We start from the raw sequence: 18374 nt of genomic DNA, 5'->3' as shown, positions 1-18374 counted from the left end.
AAATAAATACGATGTTCAAGAATACAATTTGAATATATTTTGAAAGCAATAATTTATTAGCAATTTTAAAAAGGTTTATACGAGTATACGGCCTCCCCTTTAATGGACTGTTCTATTTGTTATGAAATGAAAATTATTATAGTCGATTCGCTAAATTCAGACACAACTGGCTAGTGATTTTAGTAGGTAATTTTTTTGTTTTTTGCCGTATTTGCCAAAATTGGCAAGATTACTAATTATTAACTATTTAGTAATTATTTTTTTTGCCAACTTGGTAAAATTACTGACTAAAATCACTAGCCAGTTGTGCCTGAATTTAGCGAACCGACTATATGAAATGTTGTTAGGAATAAAAAATTATGGTCTGATATGTGCAATTACATCCTTCTAATGGAAAAAAATATTTGAAGATTTTTCTCAAATTATGAATACCAAAAACATTTTCATTTATAACTCTTTTATTTTTAATTTAACGAAGAAAAGTTATTCTTCATAAAAAGCTCTTCATGGTCTAAGATTTATGACGTAACCATCATATATCAAATTTTATTAATTTTATACGAGGTATATAAAAAATATGAACTTCGATCAAGGGTAAAGTACCTTTATAGTTCACAACATTTAATTTAGAATGATATAATTGCACATTAGAACATAATTTTTAATTCAAAACAACTTTTCATAATAGCAATTTTCAATATTATGAATTAAAATACGTAAATAAACAAAGTTTTCGTTATGATAATGCTCGCATTTTCAGCTTGTTTGATATATATTTCATACTGGTCATCCATCTGGCCGTGATGACGTAATCGATGATTTTTTTAAATGGTAATAGGGATCGTGTGGTAGCTCATTTGAAAGGGTGTTCAATGCTCTATTCAGTAAAATAAACGTTAATATCATTATTTATTATTTATAGGTATTCATTATTAATAGGTACAGGGTGGCCAAAAAAATAATTTTTGAATTAAATTAATTGACGCAAAAAGAATGTATGTAATTTATTTAACTCAAAATACATTCTATTGCTGTCAGAAAATAGAAAAAAAATGTTTATTTCGCATATAAACATTGCTATTTGTGAAATAAATTTTTTTCTATTTTCTGACAGCCTACAATGTATTTTGAGTTAAATAAATTACATACATTCTTCTTTTTGCGTCAATTAATTCCATTCAAAAATTATTTCTTGGTCACACTGTATAAATGATGATATTAATGTTTATATTACTGAATAGAGAATTGAACACCCTTTCAAATAAGCTACCACACAACCCCTATTCATATTTAAAAAAAAATCATCGATTACGTCACCATGCTCAGATGGATAACGTCACTAGTATGAAATGTATGCCAAAAAATTGCAAAATGAAAATGAAAGTCGACCTGCTTCGGCATTACCTTAAAATCTAATAGTCACTGCCAAATATCGAGGTGGACTCTTTTCTTTGGCCCACCCTGTATATTGTGACGAATTTGGGATCTCTATTCTAGAACGTATTCTAGAACGTGTTCTCTAAGCATAGTTGCAGGATGCGAGTGGTGAGGAGTTTTGCAGAAATTATGATGTCGTGCGATGGAATATAACCCGGTCTATATAGACATTTGAAATAACAAAAATTGCCGGAGAGCCAAATTTTGGTGGAGAGCTAGGGTATACCATAACAAATAAAGTTTTAAAAGTCCCCATCGATCCCATGTGTGCAACAAAAGTTATTCGGGGTCAAAGGTCAAAATTTGAGATTTTTTGGATTTTTTTCGAAAACGGTAAGTTTTATCAAAAAAGAACCTTAAACCAAAGTTGTAGATCTTAAAATTCTCTACAAAAATAGTCCTTACTATTCTTTTCCTAAGAGTTACCATTCCTGAGATATCGCGATTCTAAGAGTCACATTATACATGAAATGCACACGTTTCCACACCACCTGTGAGGTAGGTACTCGGCGCGTTTTTTTACCGTGGTTTCCCCTGTAGGCCTACTCTACTAACTGTTTTTACAATTTTAGGATAATTTAAGGAAACAATACCGGTCAAGTTCTAGATATTACCTTATTACTGATATTGATTATTGATATTGCTATTGATTATTAGGTTAACTATTGTTTTGATTTCTTTAGATATTTTAATCAGGTTCATATTCTTGACAGTCTACTTCAACAGTCAAGTTTTCTTCGATTTCATCTTCTTCCTCTTCTTCTTGCTGGATGTTCAAAAATTGTTCAAATGTGACTGAGTCATTGGTCTCTTCATTAAAATCACAGGAGTCTTCCTCTGTTGTACTAAAGTGGACATTTGAGCAAGACTGACCTTAGCGGATGGTACACGCTAGAGAACACAGCAACCCAACTTTTTTACATCCACATTTGGCACTACAACCTTTTTTGCAATTGCAAAAAATAGTGTTAAGGAGTTTTTCTGGAGCAGGTGGGAGTAAGGCTTTAATCACTTCCAGAATATTATCTATTAATTTCCAATCCCAGTCTTCTGGATGATTCAGTTCATTGCCTAGCCATGTTTAAACTTGATAATATACTCGATACAAATGTTGAAAAGCAGATGCTGATGTTGAAGGAAGACATGATAGTTGTACTTGTTTCTCGTTTCGCGTATTTTTTACAAAAGTTGAGTATCGGTATTTATCAAGATAACTAATTTTTTTTGGAGCTCCATAAACCGCAAGAAGAAAGCGAATTCCTTCCGTAATTATTGTTTGCTATGTGGAATCAAGTTCTGAAAAAAACTTTACAGCAGTCAGTCAAGTCTCTTTTTTCGAATAATTTAAGTACTGACGTTTTGCCCATTCTGTACATTACTGACGTAGTGCCGCAGCCGGTTATCGCATGTAAAAATAAAATGTACTTTTGGCATTTGGGATAAGCCGATAAACTTTAAGAATATATCTCTGTTCGCTGTTGAGCCGAGCCCTTCCAGGTTTCAGAAAATAAATAACTTTATTTACTGGAGTCCTTGCAGTAAGCAGTACTAACAAATCAACATCTTCACCAACTACAATTATTGTTGTGTTTGTTGCCATAAATTTTTCAATTGCTGTCTCAATTATAAGGACATATGCGTCATTTTTAGCTTGTTTCACTTCAATATTCGCATCTGTTAATTTGTCAGTTAATATGGAAATGAAACGAGATTTATTATTAATGTTAGCGAAAAATTTGTGTTGGTTCGCTGGAACTGTTATATTTTCATCAAAGATAATCTCGGAACCCGATGATGTTTTTGTCGTTCGACGACGTTGTTCTGCAACTTTAATATTCTTTGTCGAGTCACTGTAGCCGTCAAATACCACTGTCACTCTAAGCTCGTAATATATGTCTGCTACATGGTAGACGCTTGTAATAAGTACTTATATTTACTTGAACTGAAACTTTACCACTAAAAGAAACAGATAATATTATGAACAAGACCTACGGACAATACTGCAGCCATTGTTTACAATAGACAATATGTTCTTTTTTAAACAATGGTATATCCAAATGTTTTTCAAGGCCACTTGGATAGAGGAAATTCAGTTTGGGACTGATTATCTTTTGAAGAAATATTTTCAGAATAGTATAATATATTATACAAGAGACACAAATAGGCATTTATACTTGAAGTGCCACATTATGTATATACGTGGCTTATATGTGCATATAATGTATAAAGTAACTTTTAAAATCGCGATATCTCAGGAATGGTAACTCTTAGGAAAAAAATTGTAAGGACAATTTTTGTAGAGAATATTAAGATCTAAAACTTTGGTTTGATGTTTTTTTTTTGATAAAACTTACCGTTTTCGAGAAAAATCCAAAAAATCTCAAATTTTGACCTTTGACCCCGAATAACTTTTGTTGCGCACATGGGATCGATGGGGACTTTTAAAACTTTATTTTTTATGGTAAACTCCAGCTCTCCACCAAAATTTGGCTCTCCGGCAATTTTTGTTATTTGCCAACTATTTTGATGTCCAAGTTGACCGGATTAATAAAAGTGGACTATTCTAGAAATAGCATAATATTATGTATAAGGAAGCGATGATATTAGTTTAAGTCGGTTAATAAGGTAAATTCGAGTTGTAAAGTTGTTAAAGTACATATACGTAAGCTAACCGATAGTTTTATTTATAAAACTTTCTATTGCATTTTGCTTATTTATAACATAAAATTTTGAATTTACTTACACGTCAGGTTTATATATTTCATCTCTGTTTAGCATGTTAAAAGTAAAACAAACTCCTCCATCTAATATTATAGGTGAGAAAATGTTTGAACAATTTTGAAGGGTGCCCATATAAATACACCCAAAGGATTTTATTAACTGACCAGTAGTTTCCAACTAAAAAACAAAGCACATAATTCTTACTTACTTCTTACTATAACTCAACAGACTGAAAAAAAAATCAAGGAATGAAGGCAGTCTTCTCTTATTTGTTGACCTACAATCCAATACCAGTAAAAAAATTACGGCAATTCCTGGAAATATTCATCATCATCATCGTCAATGGCGTTACAACTCTTTGTGAGTCTTTGCCCCATTTATTATTGCCTTCCATGTTTGTCGGTCCTGTGCCACTAATTCCCATTGTCTCACTCCCATTTTCTCCAGATCTTCTTTGACTGTATCTTTCCACCTTTTTCTAGGCCGTCCTACAGACCTTCCTCCATCTGGCCTTTCCCAGAACACATTGTTTATAAGACGATTATCGTTTCTGCGTATCACATGCCAAGCGCGGCTCCTCCTTAGGGTCAATTGGTCAATGACCCCCCTAAAATAATCTCATAAAAATACCAATTTTATTAAAAATATCTTTTATCTAAAACTTCACTCTGAAATATAAAATTCTCTCTCAGCAGTCTGCATTGGCAAAACAAATATAATAGATATAATAACGTCGCGCCTCGCGCTATACACAAGCCCGTGGCTGGGCCGTATTTTAAATTGTCTATATACAGTTCTTATGGCTTATGGACAAATGCATGTAAAATAGAAAAGAGACGGCAGATAGCAATTTCGTGGGCGAGAGTGGGAGTGACCTTTCCGTCGTATACCTCTAGTAGAGTCGACGGCCTCACGTTTAGTTAGTTACCGTCTGCTGACCGCACTTCACGGCAGGTCTATATCGATCGCGGCGTATTTGCGTAATTTATTTTGTTTTGTTGGATTTTTTTGTGATTGTAACAAAAACAAGATGAGTGTTGTTGACGAAATAATTGCCTTAAAATCTGCTGGAACACTAAATTATGAACGGCGGCTTGAGAAAAAAGAAAGTGGTCGACCAAAACCAAACATGAATTTAAAACAAACAACAAAGGATAGGGGTAAGGACATTCAAAGATATTTTAAAGAATCAATGTACAATTTGTGTGATTGGATTTGTGGCTGCAGTGTGAGAAATGCATTTTTTTGCTATCCGTGTTTACTGTTTTCGAATGACGCTGTATGGGCGAAAAATGGAGTAACTGACATTAAGCATTTAAAAGTGAAAATTACAAAACATGCCTCTTCAACTACTCATATAAATTCATCAATGAGTTACGCAAGTTTAGGACGTGTTAACATAAGACAGCAACTTGATAGTGTATATCGTAAATCTGTGCATGACTTTAATGAATTGGTATCTAAAAATAGGTATATTTTAAACAAACTAATCGACTGTGTAAAATTTTGTGGAGTTTTCGAAATTGCATTGCGCGGTCATGACGAAAGTGACAGCTCCAATAATCGTGGAATTTTTCTGGGCCTTATCGATTTTGTTTCTGAACTGGATTTAATGTTTAAAGAACACATTGAAAAAAGTACAGTATTTAAAGGAACATCGAAAACAATTCAGAACGATATTTTAGAATCAATGTTAGCCATTGTGCATACTCATATCATGAAGGAGATTGGCCAGACAAATTTTGTGGCCATTCAAGTAGATGAGACCACAGACAGCTCCAATAAAACGCAGATGATTATCATATTGCGATATGTATTAACTGGTATTGTACGTGAAAGATTTTGGAAATTTGTTAACCCCCTAGGTACTACAGCACAACATTTAACTAATGTAATATTGGAAGAACTTCAATTATTAAAAATTAATGAAGCACCTGAAAAATTGATTGCCCAAAGTTACGATGGTGCATCAGTCATGAGCGGTAAACTGGGAGGAGTACAAACAAAAATTAAAGAAATATACCCAAATGCACACTTCATTCACTGCTATGCCCATCAATTTAATCTTATCCTCCAAAAAGCGGCGAGTCAACACAAACCGATAAAAATATTTTTTGCAAATTTACACGGATTTTCGTCCTTTTTCGGCCGATCTCCAAAACGTACGATGGTTCTGGATAGAGTGGTTAAAGTAAGGCTACCTAAAGCTGCGCCTACTCGATGGGCTTTCAATACAAAATGTGTTGAAATTGTATACACTTATAAAGATGATTTAAAATCTTGCTTAGAGGAAATTATTGATGAGGAGCAAGATGGTAACAATATAAATCAAGCAACTGGTTTAAAAAGACATTTGGAAGATGAGCATTTTTTATTTTGGTTAAATTTTTTCCATAAAATAATGCCCCATGTTGATATATTGTTTAAACAATTGCAAATGCGAGACATTGATGTTATATCTGTCAAAAATTGTATCCTGTCTTTTAACAACAATATCCAAATAATTAGAAATACTATTTTGGAATCAGAAGTACCAAGCACATCAACAGCAAAAAAAAGAAAAACTACTGCAGAGGATCCAAAGCGACGAACTGCACTTGAAATTTGTGATATTATTATATCTGAAATAAATCACAGGTTTAGTTTCAATGATCATCTCATGATTTCACAGTTATTCTACATAGAGAAATTTGAAGCATACACTACCAACTTTCCGCAAAATATTTTAAAAATGGTGACGGCTAATTATCCCACAGTGAATATTTCCAAACTAAAATCGGAACTTGAAGTCTTATATTGTCGTGAGGATTTTCGCAATAGTGCTGGTGCAGTAGCCATACTTCAGCTTTTTATTAACATGAATTTGTCTGAAACATTTTCTGAAGCAGTGAAGTTATTAAATATTTTGTGCACACTCCCTATGACAACCGTGGAAAGTGAGAGATGTTTTTCTACTTTAAAAAGAGTAAAAACATTCCTGCGTAATACGATGGGACAACCTAGACTTAGTGCCTTGTCTATGCTGAGCATCGAGAAAACGCTTGTCAAGAGCATTCCAAATTTCAATGAGAAGGTCATAGACTATTTTGCAGAACTAAAGGATAGAAGAATTGACTTAAAATATAAAAATATTTAAAGTAAGTTTCGTTTTAATAAATTTACAATTTATTATACTATAAATATTCCTATCTATATATCAGTCAATAACCTGTTCATACCATTTTTCCTATATTTTTTAAAAGATTTACTCTAAAAAAAGACAAATTTAATTTTCGGAAAACTAGGGTAAATAGTATTGAGTTTTATCTAAGTCTGTATTTTTTATCTAAAATATAAATGCTAAAAGATCTTTTAAATACTTTAAAAAATCAACAGTTTGAAGTTTTCAAACCAAAATGACCCCCCTGAAGATTGACCCACGAGCCGCCGCTGTCACATGCCCTACCCATCTGAGTCTATTGCCCTTTATATACCTGACTAGATTTTCCTTTCCGAATAGGGACTCTAAAGGTCGCCTCATATTATAATGCACGTCGCGTTTTCGGCACGTAGCGTTTGCAGACCGGCAATCGGACTGCCCATTCACATTATCATACATAGAACGTTTACGTTGGTTTCAGTTTGGTGCGGTGCAGATGTGTTTATTGTCACAACACATGTTTACATGACAAATTGCCTCGAAAACTACTTTTTAAATTAGACCGGGCAGTATCGTCGCCCCGGCTAGCGAAATTATTCCGATTCGATATTTTTAAACAAACTTACTCAAAAAGAAGTCCTTATAACATATCCACAGGGTGCCGGGCGGTACCGTGGTCGAAAAATTGTTTAAACATTTTTTTTAAACAAATTCACAAAAATATTTTTTTCATTTCGAGCCATATTTTTTTAGATTAACTGGGTCATTCTGGGCAAAAAAGGTCTCTTGTCATTTTTCTCTAAAATTGATTGTTGTCGAGTTACATGCGATTAAAAATTTGAAAAATGCGAAAATGCCATTTTCAAGGCTTAATAACTCGATTAAAAGTATTATTATGAATTTCAGTAAGTGACCAAATCAAGTTTCAAACCCCTTCTTCAAGGTCCCAAAGAGATTTTTGTCATTATTTTACTACAAAGCTGTTATTTTTAGTTATTAACAATTAGCGCTATAGTCCAACTGTATCGTCGCCCCCGTTAGCGAAACTATTTCGATTAGATTTTTTTGCACAAACTTACTCAAAAGGAGTCCTTATAACAAACACATCCACAGGGTGCCGGGCGGTGCCCTTGTCAAAAAATTGTTTTAACAATTCTTATTAAACAAATTCACAAAAATAATTTTTTCATTACGAACGATTTTTTTTTTTAGATAATTTGGGTTATTCTTAGCAAAAAACGTATCTTGCAAAAATGCGGAAATGGCCATATAACTCGACAACAATCAATTTTAGAGAAAAATCACAAGAGACCTTTTTTGCCCAGAATAACTCAAATTATTATTAATTTGGGTTTAATTAAATTATTAATAAAAAATTATGTTTGTGAATTTGTTTAACAAAAATTGTTTAAACAATTTTTAGACCACGGCACCGCCCGGAACCCTGTTGATGTGTTATAAGGACCTCTTTTTGAGTAAGTTTGTGCAAAAAAATCTAATTTCGCTAACGAGGGCGACGATACAGTTGGACTATAGCGGTAATTGTTAATAGTTAAAAATAACAGCTTTGTAATAAAATAATGACAAAAATCTCTTCAGGACCTTGAAGAAGTTGTTTGAAACTTGATTTGGTCACTTATTGAAATTCATAATAATAATAATTTTTAATCGAGTTAAGCCTTGAAAATAGCCATTTTCGCAATTTTAGAGAAAAATGAAAAGAAACCTTTTTTGCTCAGAATTACCCAAATTATCTAAAAAAATATTGCTCGAATGAAAAAATATTTTTGTGATTTTATTTAAAAAAGATTGTTTAAACAATTTTTCGACCACGGCACCGTCTGGCACCCTGTGGATATGTTATAAGAACCTCTCTTTGAGTAAATTTGTGCAAAAAATCGAATAGGAATAATTTAGCTAGCGAGGGCGACGATACTGACCAGTCTAAATACTCTGTATCAAATTCAAAGAAATACCTAAATAAACAACGAGGGGAAAACGACCCGTAGCTGTCAACATCCGAAAAATATTGTTTTCGAATGAACCGAACGCAGACGTAACGTGTCTTATACGCTACGTTACGTGTCTTATACGCACAATATGAATGGTTCGATTTAAAAACCATTAAATTATATTTTTCGCAAACGAAACGCTACGTGCCGAAAACGCGACGTGCATTATAATATGAGGCGACCTTAACTCGTTATTGTATCTGCAGCCTCTGTACCTGCAAAGGCCATATTATTCGAAGGATTTTACGTTCCCATACCAGCAATTTATTTACTTCTCTTTTTGTTAGCGTCCATGTTTCGTTTTCATACGCGACTGCTGGTCGTATTATGGTCTTAAATATCTGGATTTTTGCACCTAGTGAGAAAAGTTTTGACTTCATTAGATGTTGCATTGAAAAGAAAGATCTGTTTCCTGCCATTATTCGCGTTTCAACTTCTCGCTATATTTTGTTGTCATTTGTGATTGTTGCTCCTAGATATTTAAATTCTTTAACCACTTCCACTTCGAAGTTATGATCGTTTATACAGTAATGTTTTGCCTTATTCGCCGTCGTTCTTGTTTTGAGACGACCATGTATTTTGTTTTGTCTTCATTTATTTTTAGACCAATGTTTAATGCAGCTTCTTCAAAGCTCCAGAAAATATCCTTAACTTCTAATGTTGATTGTGCCACTGCATCTACGTCATGGACAAAGACGAGTATGATTTTTGCTCCTCGAGTAGTGATGTCTAGTTTGATTTTTTAATAAATTTTTCGTATGACCTATTCTAAGGCCAGGTTAAACAACAATGGGGACAACGGCTCTCCCTATCTCGGTATTATTTTATATATAGACTGTGTAAATTGTTACTCTGTACAGTCTGATATAAAATAATTTTCATCCGTTAAACAAATTAGTGAAGGTAAAAATAAATTAAGGGTAGAGTGACGTTAACACCATTTTAACTGTTTATAATAACCATCCAAATAACATTTAGTTGTAATTACATTAGTCTTTCTCTTTTACTGCGACAAGTAAAAAGAACTGCTTTTCGGTCTTCTGCTGTTCGGCCTAGTGAGGTTTCGGTAAAGTGCTTTTCGGTCTAATGAGTTCGGTCTACTGCTTTCGGTTTAATGATTTCGGTCTCTTTACAGTAAACCCCCTATCTCAGTCTAGAATTTACGCAGAAAGCATATTCTCAAAAAAACACAAAATGTAGATAACCTGATCATCAATAACACAGGCCTACAGAAAAAAATTGCTTTGGTGCCGTGAATCCTTCAGCTGATTTTTACTATATTAGGGGCGATAAATCAAAATATGGATTTCGTTTTTTTGTATCAGCTCTAGTTTTATGGATATGACAAAATGCGAAATTAGAGCTTTAATATTTGAGATAATGAAGAATGTGCTATTCAAAGGAATGTACATTGTTAATTAAACTTATTCCTCAGTATATTTGTTGTCCTCACTGTATTATGCCTTATTTATGCAAGAAATAATACTATAATATCGTTACATTACTATTTTATAAGGAAATAAAACAGCTTGGAGAGTATATTTGTAAACATTTAAAATGATACATTTACCACTTGTAAACCCATTCAGCCTCCACCTAATAATGGCTCATAGCCCATGGACCATGCTTCGCCTACATAGGAAATAAGCTTCCCCAGATAAGTATAGAAAAACTTAAAGCTGGAATCTTTGATGGACTACAGATCAGACTTCTTACAGAGGATCCGGCTTTTGTGGGGTCAATGAATGAGGTAGAGAAAAAAGCTCGGAGTAAAGCTCTGGATATTATGAAAAGTTTTCTGGGAAATCACAAAAGTGAAAACTATGCTGAGCTGGTAAACCGTTTGCTGAATAACTTCCAATCACTTGGATGGAATATGAGCATCAAAGTCAACTATCTTCACAGCCACCTGTACCGTTTCGCTGAAAACTTAGATGACACAAGTAATGAGCAAGGTGAGAGACTTCACCAAGAGATAAAAACCATTGAGGACCGCTACCAAGGAATATGGGGCATGGGCAGCATATGGAAAACTCAAAGACATCTTTAAAAGCGATATACCAATTTCTTTAAAACGTAAAACATGTGACCAATGTGTGTTGCCTGTGGTGACTTATGGTGCCGAAACTTTGACATTGATAGCTACAACTTCTAAAATGCTGCAAATAGCTCAGAGGAAAATGGAAAGGTCAATGCTGAGTATATCGCTTCGTGACCAAGTTGGAAATTAAGACTTCGACTAAGAACATGAGTTACCGATGTAATTTCCCGAATTGTCACCCTGAAATGGAACTGGGCCGGGCACGTCGCCCGAATCAGTGATTGGAGGTAGACGAAGAGATTACTTGAGTGGAGGCCGAGATTAAAAAAAGAAGTAGAGGAAGACCACCTACTCGTTGGGACAGACGATCTCAAGAAAATGTCAAGAAATTGGATGCAAAGTGCTCAAAATGGAGCACAATGGACAAAAATGAGGGAGGCCTATGTCCAGCAGTGGACGCAAAGGCCTGGATGATGATGATGAAATGACTTAAAATATACGTATTTTTTAATTGTTTGGTTTTTATTTTAATTTAGTATATCCATATCAGCATATTCGTATTTTAATGCATAAAAGCTGGCGTGACCTACGTTATCTTGAAAACTAGAGCTGATAGAGCAAAACTAAGGCCATATTCGGAATCAGCACCCCAAATATACCCAAAATCAGCTCTAACCACTTCGGCACCAAAAACACTGTAGGCCTGTGTAATACAACGATCGAAAGAGTAACAACATATAAATATTTAGGAACGTGCCTAACCGAAGATGGAGATCAAACAAAATAAATCAGATCTAGAATAGAAATGGCAAGAAACGCGTTCATAAAATTTAAGAACTTACTTTGTAACCGTAACCTTAATCTAGAGATCCGCACAAGAATGCTACGTTGTTATGTTTTTTCTACTTTACTATACGGCATGGAAGCGTGGACAATAAAACAGTCTGAAATCAAAAAATTAAACTCCTTTGAGATGTGGTGCTGCAGGAGAATCCACAGAATATCGTGGACTGAAAAAGTAACTAATATAGAGGTGTTACAAAGATTGAAGAAAGAATGTGAAGTCATAAAAACTGTTAAAATTAGAAAGATTCAATATCTGGGTCATATGAGGGGCGAGAAGTACGTAATACTTAGGTTAATTACGCAAGGGAAGATACAAGGGAAGAGAAACCCATCAGGACCACGCAAAATATCCTGGCTAAGAAATTTGAGAGAGTGGTTCGGTTGCAGCTCATTAGAATTATTCAGACGTGCGGCCAATAAAATTAGAATAGCGATGATGATTTCCAACCTCCGATAGGGGAAGGAACCTGAAGGAGAAGTATGTATATTACCTACTGTATACCTCAAGGTTGCTAAACGCGTCTCGATCGCGCTAAATATTATTTCAGATCCGTGCAAAAACATAGAGGCATACCGAGAGATAAGAAGAAAATAACATTATTATAAAAATGTATTACATAGGGTGTTAGTAAATAAGTATGAAAAACTTTAAGGGCTAATTCTACATGAAAATTAATACCAGTTTGCTCTATAAACATATGTCCGCAAATGCTTAGTTTCGGAGATACGGGGTGTTGAAATTTTTATTTCAAACTGCCAATTTATTTATTGCTCTAAGACCAGTTGAGCTATGAAAATGAAATTTGGTGAGTTTTAGGAGGTAGTTATTACGAATTTTTTGACATACAATTTAAGAATTTTGTATTCATCATTGGCGCACCTACGGGCAATGGTCTGAATTTATTTAAAGAAAAAAATAGTACGCCACTGAGATATTTCGAAATAAAAATTATTTTTAAATTCCACATCTAATTTATGATAAAAAACCTTTCTAGCCTTTTTTTCATATGATGCACCGTTTTTATGCAGAAAAATAAAACATCTTGGCGCGTATTTTTCATTTCTTAATACATCATCAAGAACTATCCAATATAATAATACTAAACTAGAACAACAACAGAAAATATTACTAATAAGATTTCAACTAGGTGCAAAGCTGCAAGAAATGTTTAAAATGATCTAGTTTACAGATAACAGACGAATTTTATATTCATCATTGGCGCGTACGGGTAATGGTCTGAATTTTTTGAAGAAAAAAATAGTACGCCATTGAGATATGTCAAACTAAAAATCATTTTTGAATTCCTCGTTCAATTTACGACGAAAAATCTTTCTTTCCTTTTTTTAATACGAGGCGCCGTTTTTATACAAAAAAATAAAACATCTTAACGCTTACCAACTACTTTGTAAACGCTAGTTGTAGTATAAGTTGAACGATAGTTCAACTACTTTATAAACGTTAAGATGTTTAATTTTTTTGCATAAAAACGGCGCCGCATATAAAAAAACTGCAAGAAAGATTTTTTGTCGTCAATTGAACGAGGAATTCAAAAATGATTTTTAGTTTGACATATCTCAGTGGCGTACTATTTTTTTCTTCAAAAAATTCAGACCATTACCCGTACGCGCGCCAATGATGAATATAAAATTCTTCTGTTACCTGTAAAGGAGATCATTTTAAACATTTCTTGCAGCTTTGCACCTAGTTGAAATGGTATTAGTAATATTTTCTGTTATTGTTCTAGTTTAGTATTATTATATTGGATAGTTCTTGATGATGTATTAAGAAATGAAAAATACGCGCCAAGATATTTTATTTTTCTGCATAAAAACGGTGCATCATATGAAAAAAAGGCAAGAAAGGTTTTTTATTATAAATTTGATGTGGAATTTAAAAATAATTTCTAATTCGAAATATCTCAGTGGCGTACTATTTTTATCTTTAAAATAATTCAGACCATTGGCCGTAGGTGCGCCAATGATGAATACAAAATTCTTAATTGTATGCCAAAAAATTCTTAATAACTACCTCCTAAAACTCACCAAATTTCATTTTCATAGCTCAACTGGTCTTAGAGCAATAAATAAATTTACAGTTTGAAATAAAAATTTCAACACCACGTATCTCCGAAACTAAGCATTTGCGGACATATGTTTATAGAACAAACTGGTATTAATTTTTCATGTAGAAATAGCCCTTAAAATTGTTCATACTTATTTACTAACACCCGTAGTGTATAGGTACTCACTTACTTCATCAAGTCTGTTATAAAAGTTCTCAGTAAATGTATAATTTTTTGGAAATTTGTAATCATCTATCAAACCTTCACTGCATAATAAAGACATATATTGAGCTGTTTCCAACCTAAAATGATTAGCTATTCATTATTTTTTTAACTAATGGTAGAGGAAAGTAACCTAATATGGAATAGTGCCCTAATATGGAATTCCTTGATTTCTCCGAAAATATAAGTTAGAAGCGCACTACAAGACCATCCTCTATTCCAGTCGCCTTCTTTGTTATCGTATTCACACCTCTGTGTCAGATGCGCGAACGATATGTGTCTGGCAGGCGCGTTTTGTTTTATCGTCTCGCAAAAAATTTCAAAGGTAAATATTATACAGTGCGTAAATCATTCAGCTGGACATAGGGAACATACATTGTATATATTTAGATACATAAATACATACATTGTATTATATTACGATAATTGTGGCAACTTCGATCTCTCAATGACAATATAGTTGTTAGCATTAGGAGGCATTAACCTCAAAATTGACAATTAATTTCGGGTGACACAAAAAAACGTCAAAACATGACATTGTAGTAGAACTATTTTTGACCTAATGGGAAAACTGTGTCTGTTTAATTTGGAAATTAATTTTTAAATAAAAGATATTTTAAAAATGAAAGTAAAATTATTAATTCATCAGTCATAATCTTTGTTTTTGATTTATTTATGGACTGTCTTGCATTCAAAATCACTCATTCTATTCGTTCTAACAGCTCTATTGCACCAGAAACTCGTACTCGAACAGAAGTTTCAACTAACACAGGTTAGCGCAGTTGCCACAATGATCTCAATGTATATTCCCTATGTCCAGCAGAACGATTTACGTACTGTATCAAAAGAGTATTATAGACCAGGGCGCATCTGTAAAAATATTAGTACATTTGGACGTTGAAAGGTGACTCAAATTTTTTTGCAGAAATTGCTTGAAAATAAATCAAATAATAATATTTGAGTTATTCTCCCTCTCAAAAAGGTCCGGAACATTGTTTAAATAATCAAAATGTCAAAAAATTAAGGAAAAATTCGATTTTTTTCTTCGTTTTTTGATTATAACTTTAAAAGTATTCATTTCCGAGAAAAGTTGTATTGACATAAAAGTTGCGTAATTAAATTTCCTACAATATAGAATTGGTTAAGAATTTAAAAAATAGTCACCCTTGTTGCAAAATAGCAATAATTGCGAAAAAAACATACAAAAACAAGTATTCGCATTTTACGTTTTTCAACCATTTATGCTACACTTAGGACCTTCATATTTCACTCAGAAAAACTTTATGATACAGTAAAACAATACTGTAAATTTCAATAAGATCGGTTCAATAGATTTTGCAAAATAAATTTTGCAATCCAACTTTCGTAAAAAAAATTCATTTTTTCAAAATGTTATAGGACTGAAAATAAAGCAGAAAGCAAGTTGAAATTTTGTTTGCGTATAGAAGTGTACTGTACCTTTCATTTGCAATTTTATATTAATTAACACCACGGCGTCAGGAATTTTTTTAAATAAACATTAATTATTGGTGCTACGCGCAGGACAGCGAATAGTTTGCTCTGATTGGGCATTTCAATGACCTTTGATAATAATTGATACATTTTAATTTTTATTACATTTCGATATAAATAAATAAATTTGTTTATTGCAAAATAATAACACATACTCTATCCTTTGAAATAACACTTTTATTAGCAAAAACTTTCTTTGTTCTCTTTCTTTGTTTTTAAGTTAAAATTTTAACTTAAAAATAAAAGTTTATTATTTTTAAACATATGCAATTGTTTAAACAGTATTTCACAAACAATAATAAAATTAGTTTGATTTTTGTGGAATTAAAATATTAAAAAATAGAGAGTAAGAAAATAATATATTAGATAAAGATTGGAAGAAATTTTGGTGGAAATCAACTTGTGTGAATCAAACACCGCTGTCCTGCGCGTAGCACCAAAAATTATTGTTTATTTAAAATTTCCTGACGCCATGATAATTAATCGATTTTAATTTTGCAAATTGCAAATGAAAGGTACATTACACTTTTATAAGCAAAAAAAATTAAACTTGCTATCTGCTTTATTTTCAGTCCTGTAACATTTTGAAAAAATGAATTTTTTTGCGAAAGCTGGATTACAAAATTTATTTTGCAAAATGTATTGAACCAATCTTAATGAAATTTACAATATTGTTTTACTGTATCAGAAAGTTTTTCTGGGTAAAATATGAAGGTCCTAAGTGTAACATAAATGGTTGAAAAGCGTAAAATGAGAATACTTGTTTTTGTATGGTTTTTTTTGCAATTATTGCTATTTTGCAACTAGGGTGACTATTTTTTAAATTTTTAGCCAATTCTATATGGTAGGAAATTTAATTACGTAACTTTTATGTCAGTACAACTTTTCTCGGAAATGAATACTTTTAAAGTTATAATCAAAAAACGAAGAAAAAAATCGAATTTTTCCTTCATTTTTTGACATTTTGATTATTTAAACAATGTTCTGGACCTTTTTCAGAGGGAGGATAACTCAAATATTATTATTTGATTTATTTTCAAGCAATTTCTGCAAAAAAATTTGAGTCACCTCTCAACATCCATCTCAAAACAGATGCGCCCTGGACTATTATTGGTTATTATGCATGAATACAGACTTGTTATTCTATTGCGTATATCAATAGTACCTTTATTTTGACATTTTATGACCTTCTGTAATTAAAACATTACGACTTGAAAAAAATGTTGATAATACTAGTTTGAACTAATGTACAAATCCAAATATGGACAGTCGTTGGTGCCTCATTATGGAATAGTGGATTAGTGTAAGTGGGCTCATTATGATTGTGCTGGTCCAGAGTTTCATACATGAATCTGTGATGTCTGCAAGTGAATTAAGCTACCTCTTTCATTTTTCACAATTTTCTTATTTAAATTTATTTGATCTCAGATGTCTACGTCTATTTTTGTTATTGATATGTTGGTTTATGCCTGTATTCCATATATGGGTACCAATTCCATATTTGGTTACTCATTTGGGATTTTGTATTTTTGTTCGACTTTTTTTTGTTAATTAAGATATTTAATAGAAGGCTTTTAATTACTACATGAAAGTGTATGACTGATGTGTCATAACATTAAATTGTTTTCATTTCTATAAAGATATTATTTTATATCCCCAAAACAAAATGGTATTCCATAATTGGCAACTTTCCTCTATACATTATTCGGTCATTCGGTATTTTTATGCCATGTGTTGAGTGAACCTCTTTCACCTTTCCTACGTAATTGGCAAATACTATTTTACATTAGTTGATTACCTTAATTTGTAATTTGTGTAGGTGTATGTGTGTATGTAAAAAATAGTTTAAATAAAACGAAAGTGATCACAAATCAAAATACCACAATCGAGTTAGATGGAAGTGAGATCGAAAGTGTCGAAAGGCAGCGTTTAGACGCCGCGATAAATTGCTATCGTATCGATCGAGTTGTTTCAATTTATCGTCGTGTGTAAATGGTACATCGCAGCGATTTATTTTAACGATCGAGTTGTTTCAATTTATAATTAATCGAGACAATATATCGCAGCATCTAAACATCATCATCATCATCACACAGCCCAATTTGTTCACTGTCGGACATAGGCCTCCTCAAGATTCCTCACCCTTCTTGGTCTTGCGAAGCACAGTCGTTATAGAGGAAGGCCACAGAAACAATGGCTAGACGACATCAAAGCAAAAAGTGGGGAGAAACTGGAACAAAATAGCACAAAACAGAGAAGATTGGAGAACTCATGGGGAGGCCTTTATCCAGGAGTAGATGAAACGGGCTGAAGAAGATGTGTGTATGTAGAGAAGTTTGACATATTGAAACTTATAAAATAAATTTAAGTTTTTTGGTTGA

General features: G+C 32.8%; 1 protein-coding gene across 2 annotated transcripts in view; it reads right to left on the bottom strand.

Annotated features, from left to right (window-relative positions):
• LOC114345634 (pickpocket protein 28-like) overlaps positions 1-18374 on the bottom strand; it is a 39679-nt gene that overhangs the window by 16995 nt on the left and 4310 nt on the right. For both annotated transcript variants that reach the window (XM_028296441.2, XM_028296436.2), the window contains 2 exons: positions 14450-14561; positions 4181-4335 (listed from right to left, as the gene is read on the bottom strand). In XM_028296441.2, coding sequence (XP_028152242.2) covers positions 4181-4335; positions 14450-14561 — 267 coding nt within the window. The remainder of the gene's footprint in view (positions 1-4180; positions 4336-14449; positions 14562-18374) is intronic.

The sequence above is a fragment of the Diabrotica virgifera genome, chromosome 2 (genome assembly GCF_917563875.1).
Source record: "Diabrotica virgifera virgifera chromosome 2, PGI_DIABVI_V3a".
Taxonomy (NCBI): Eukaryota; Metazoa; Arthropoda; class Insecta; order Coleoptera; family Chrysomelidae; genus Diabrotica; species Diabrotica virgifera.
This window is presented reverse-complemented; position numbering and strand designations above follow the sequence as displayed.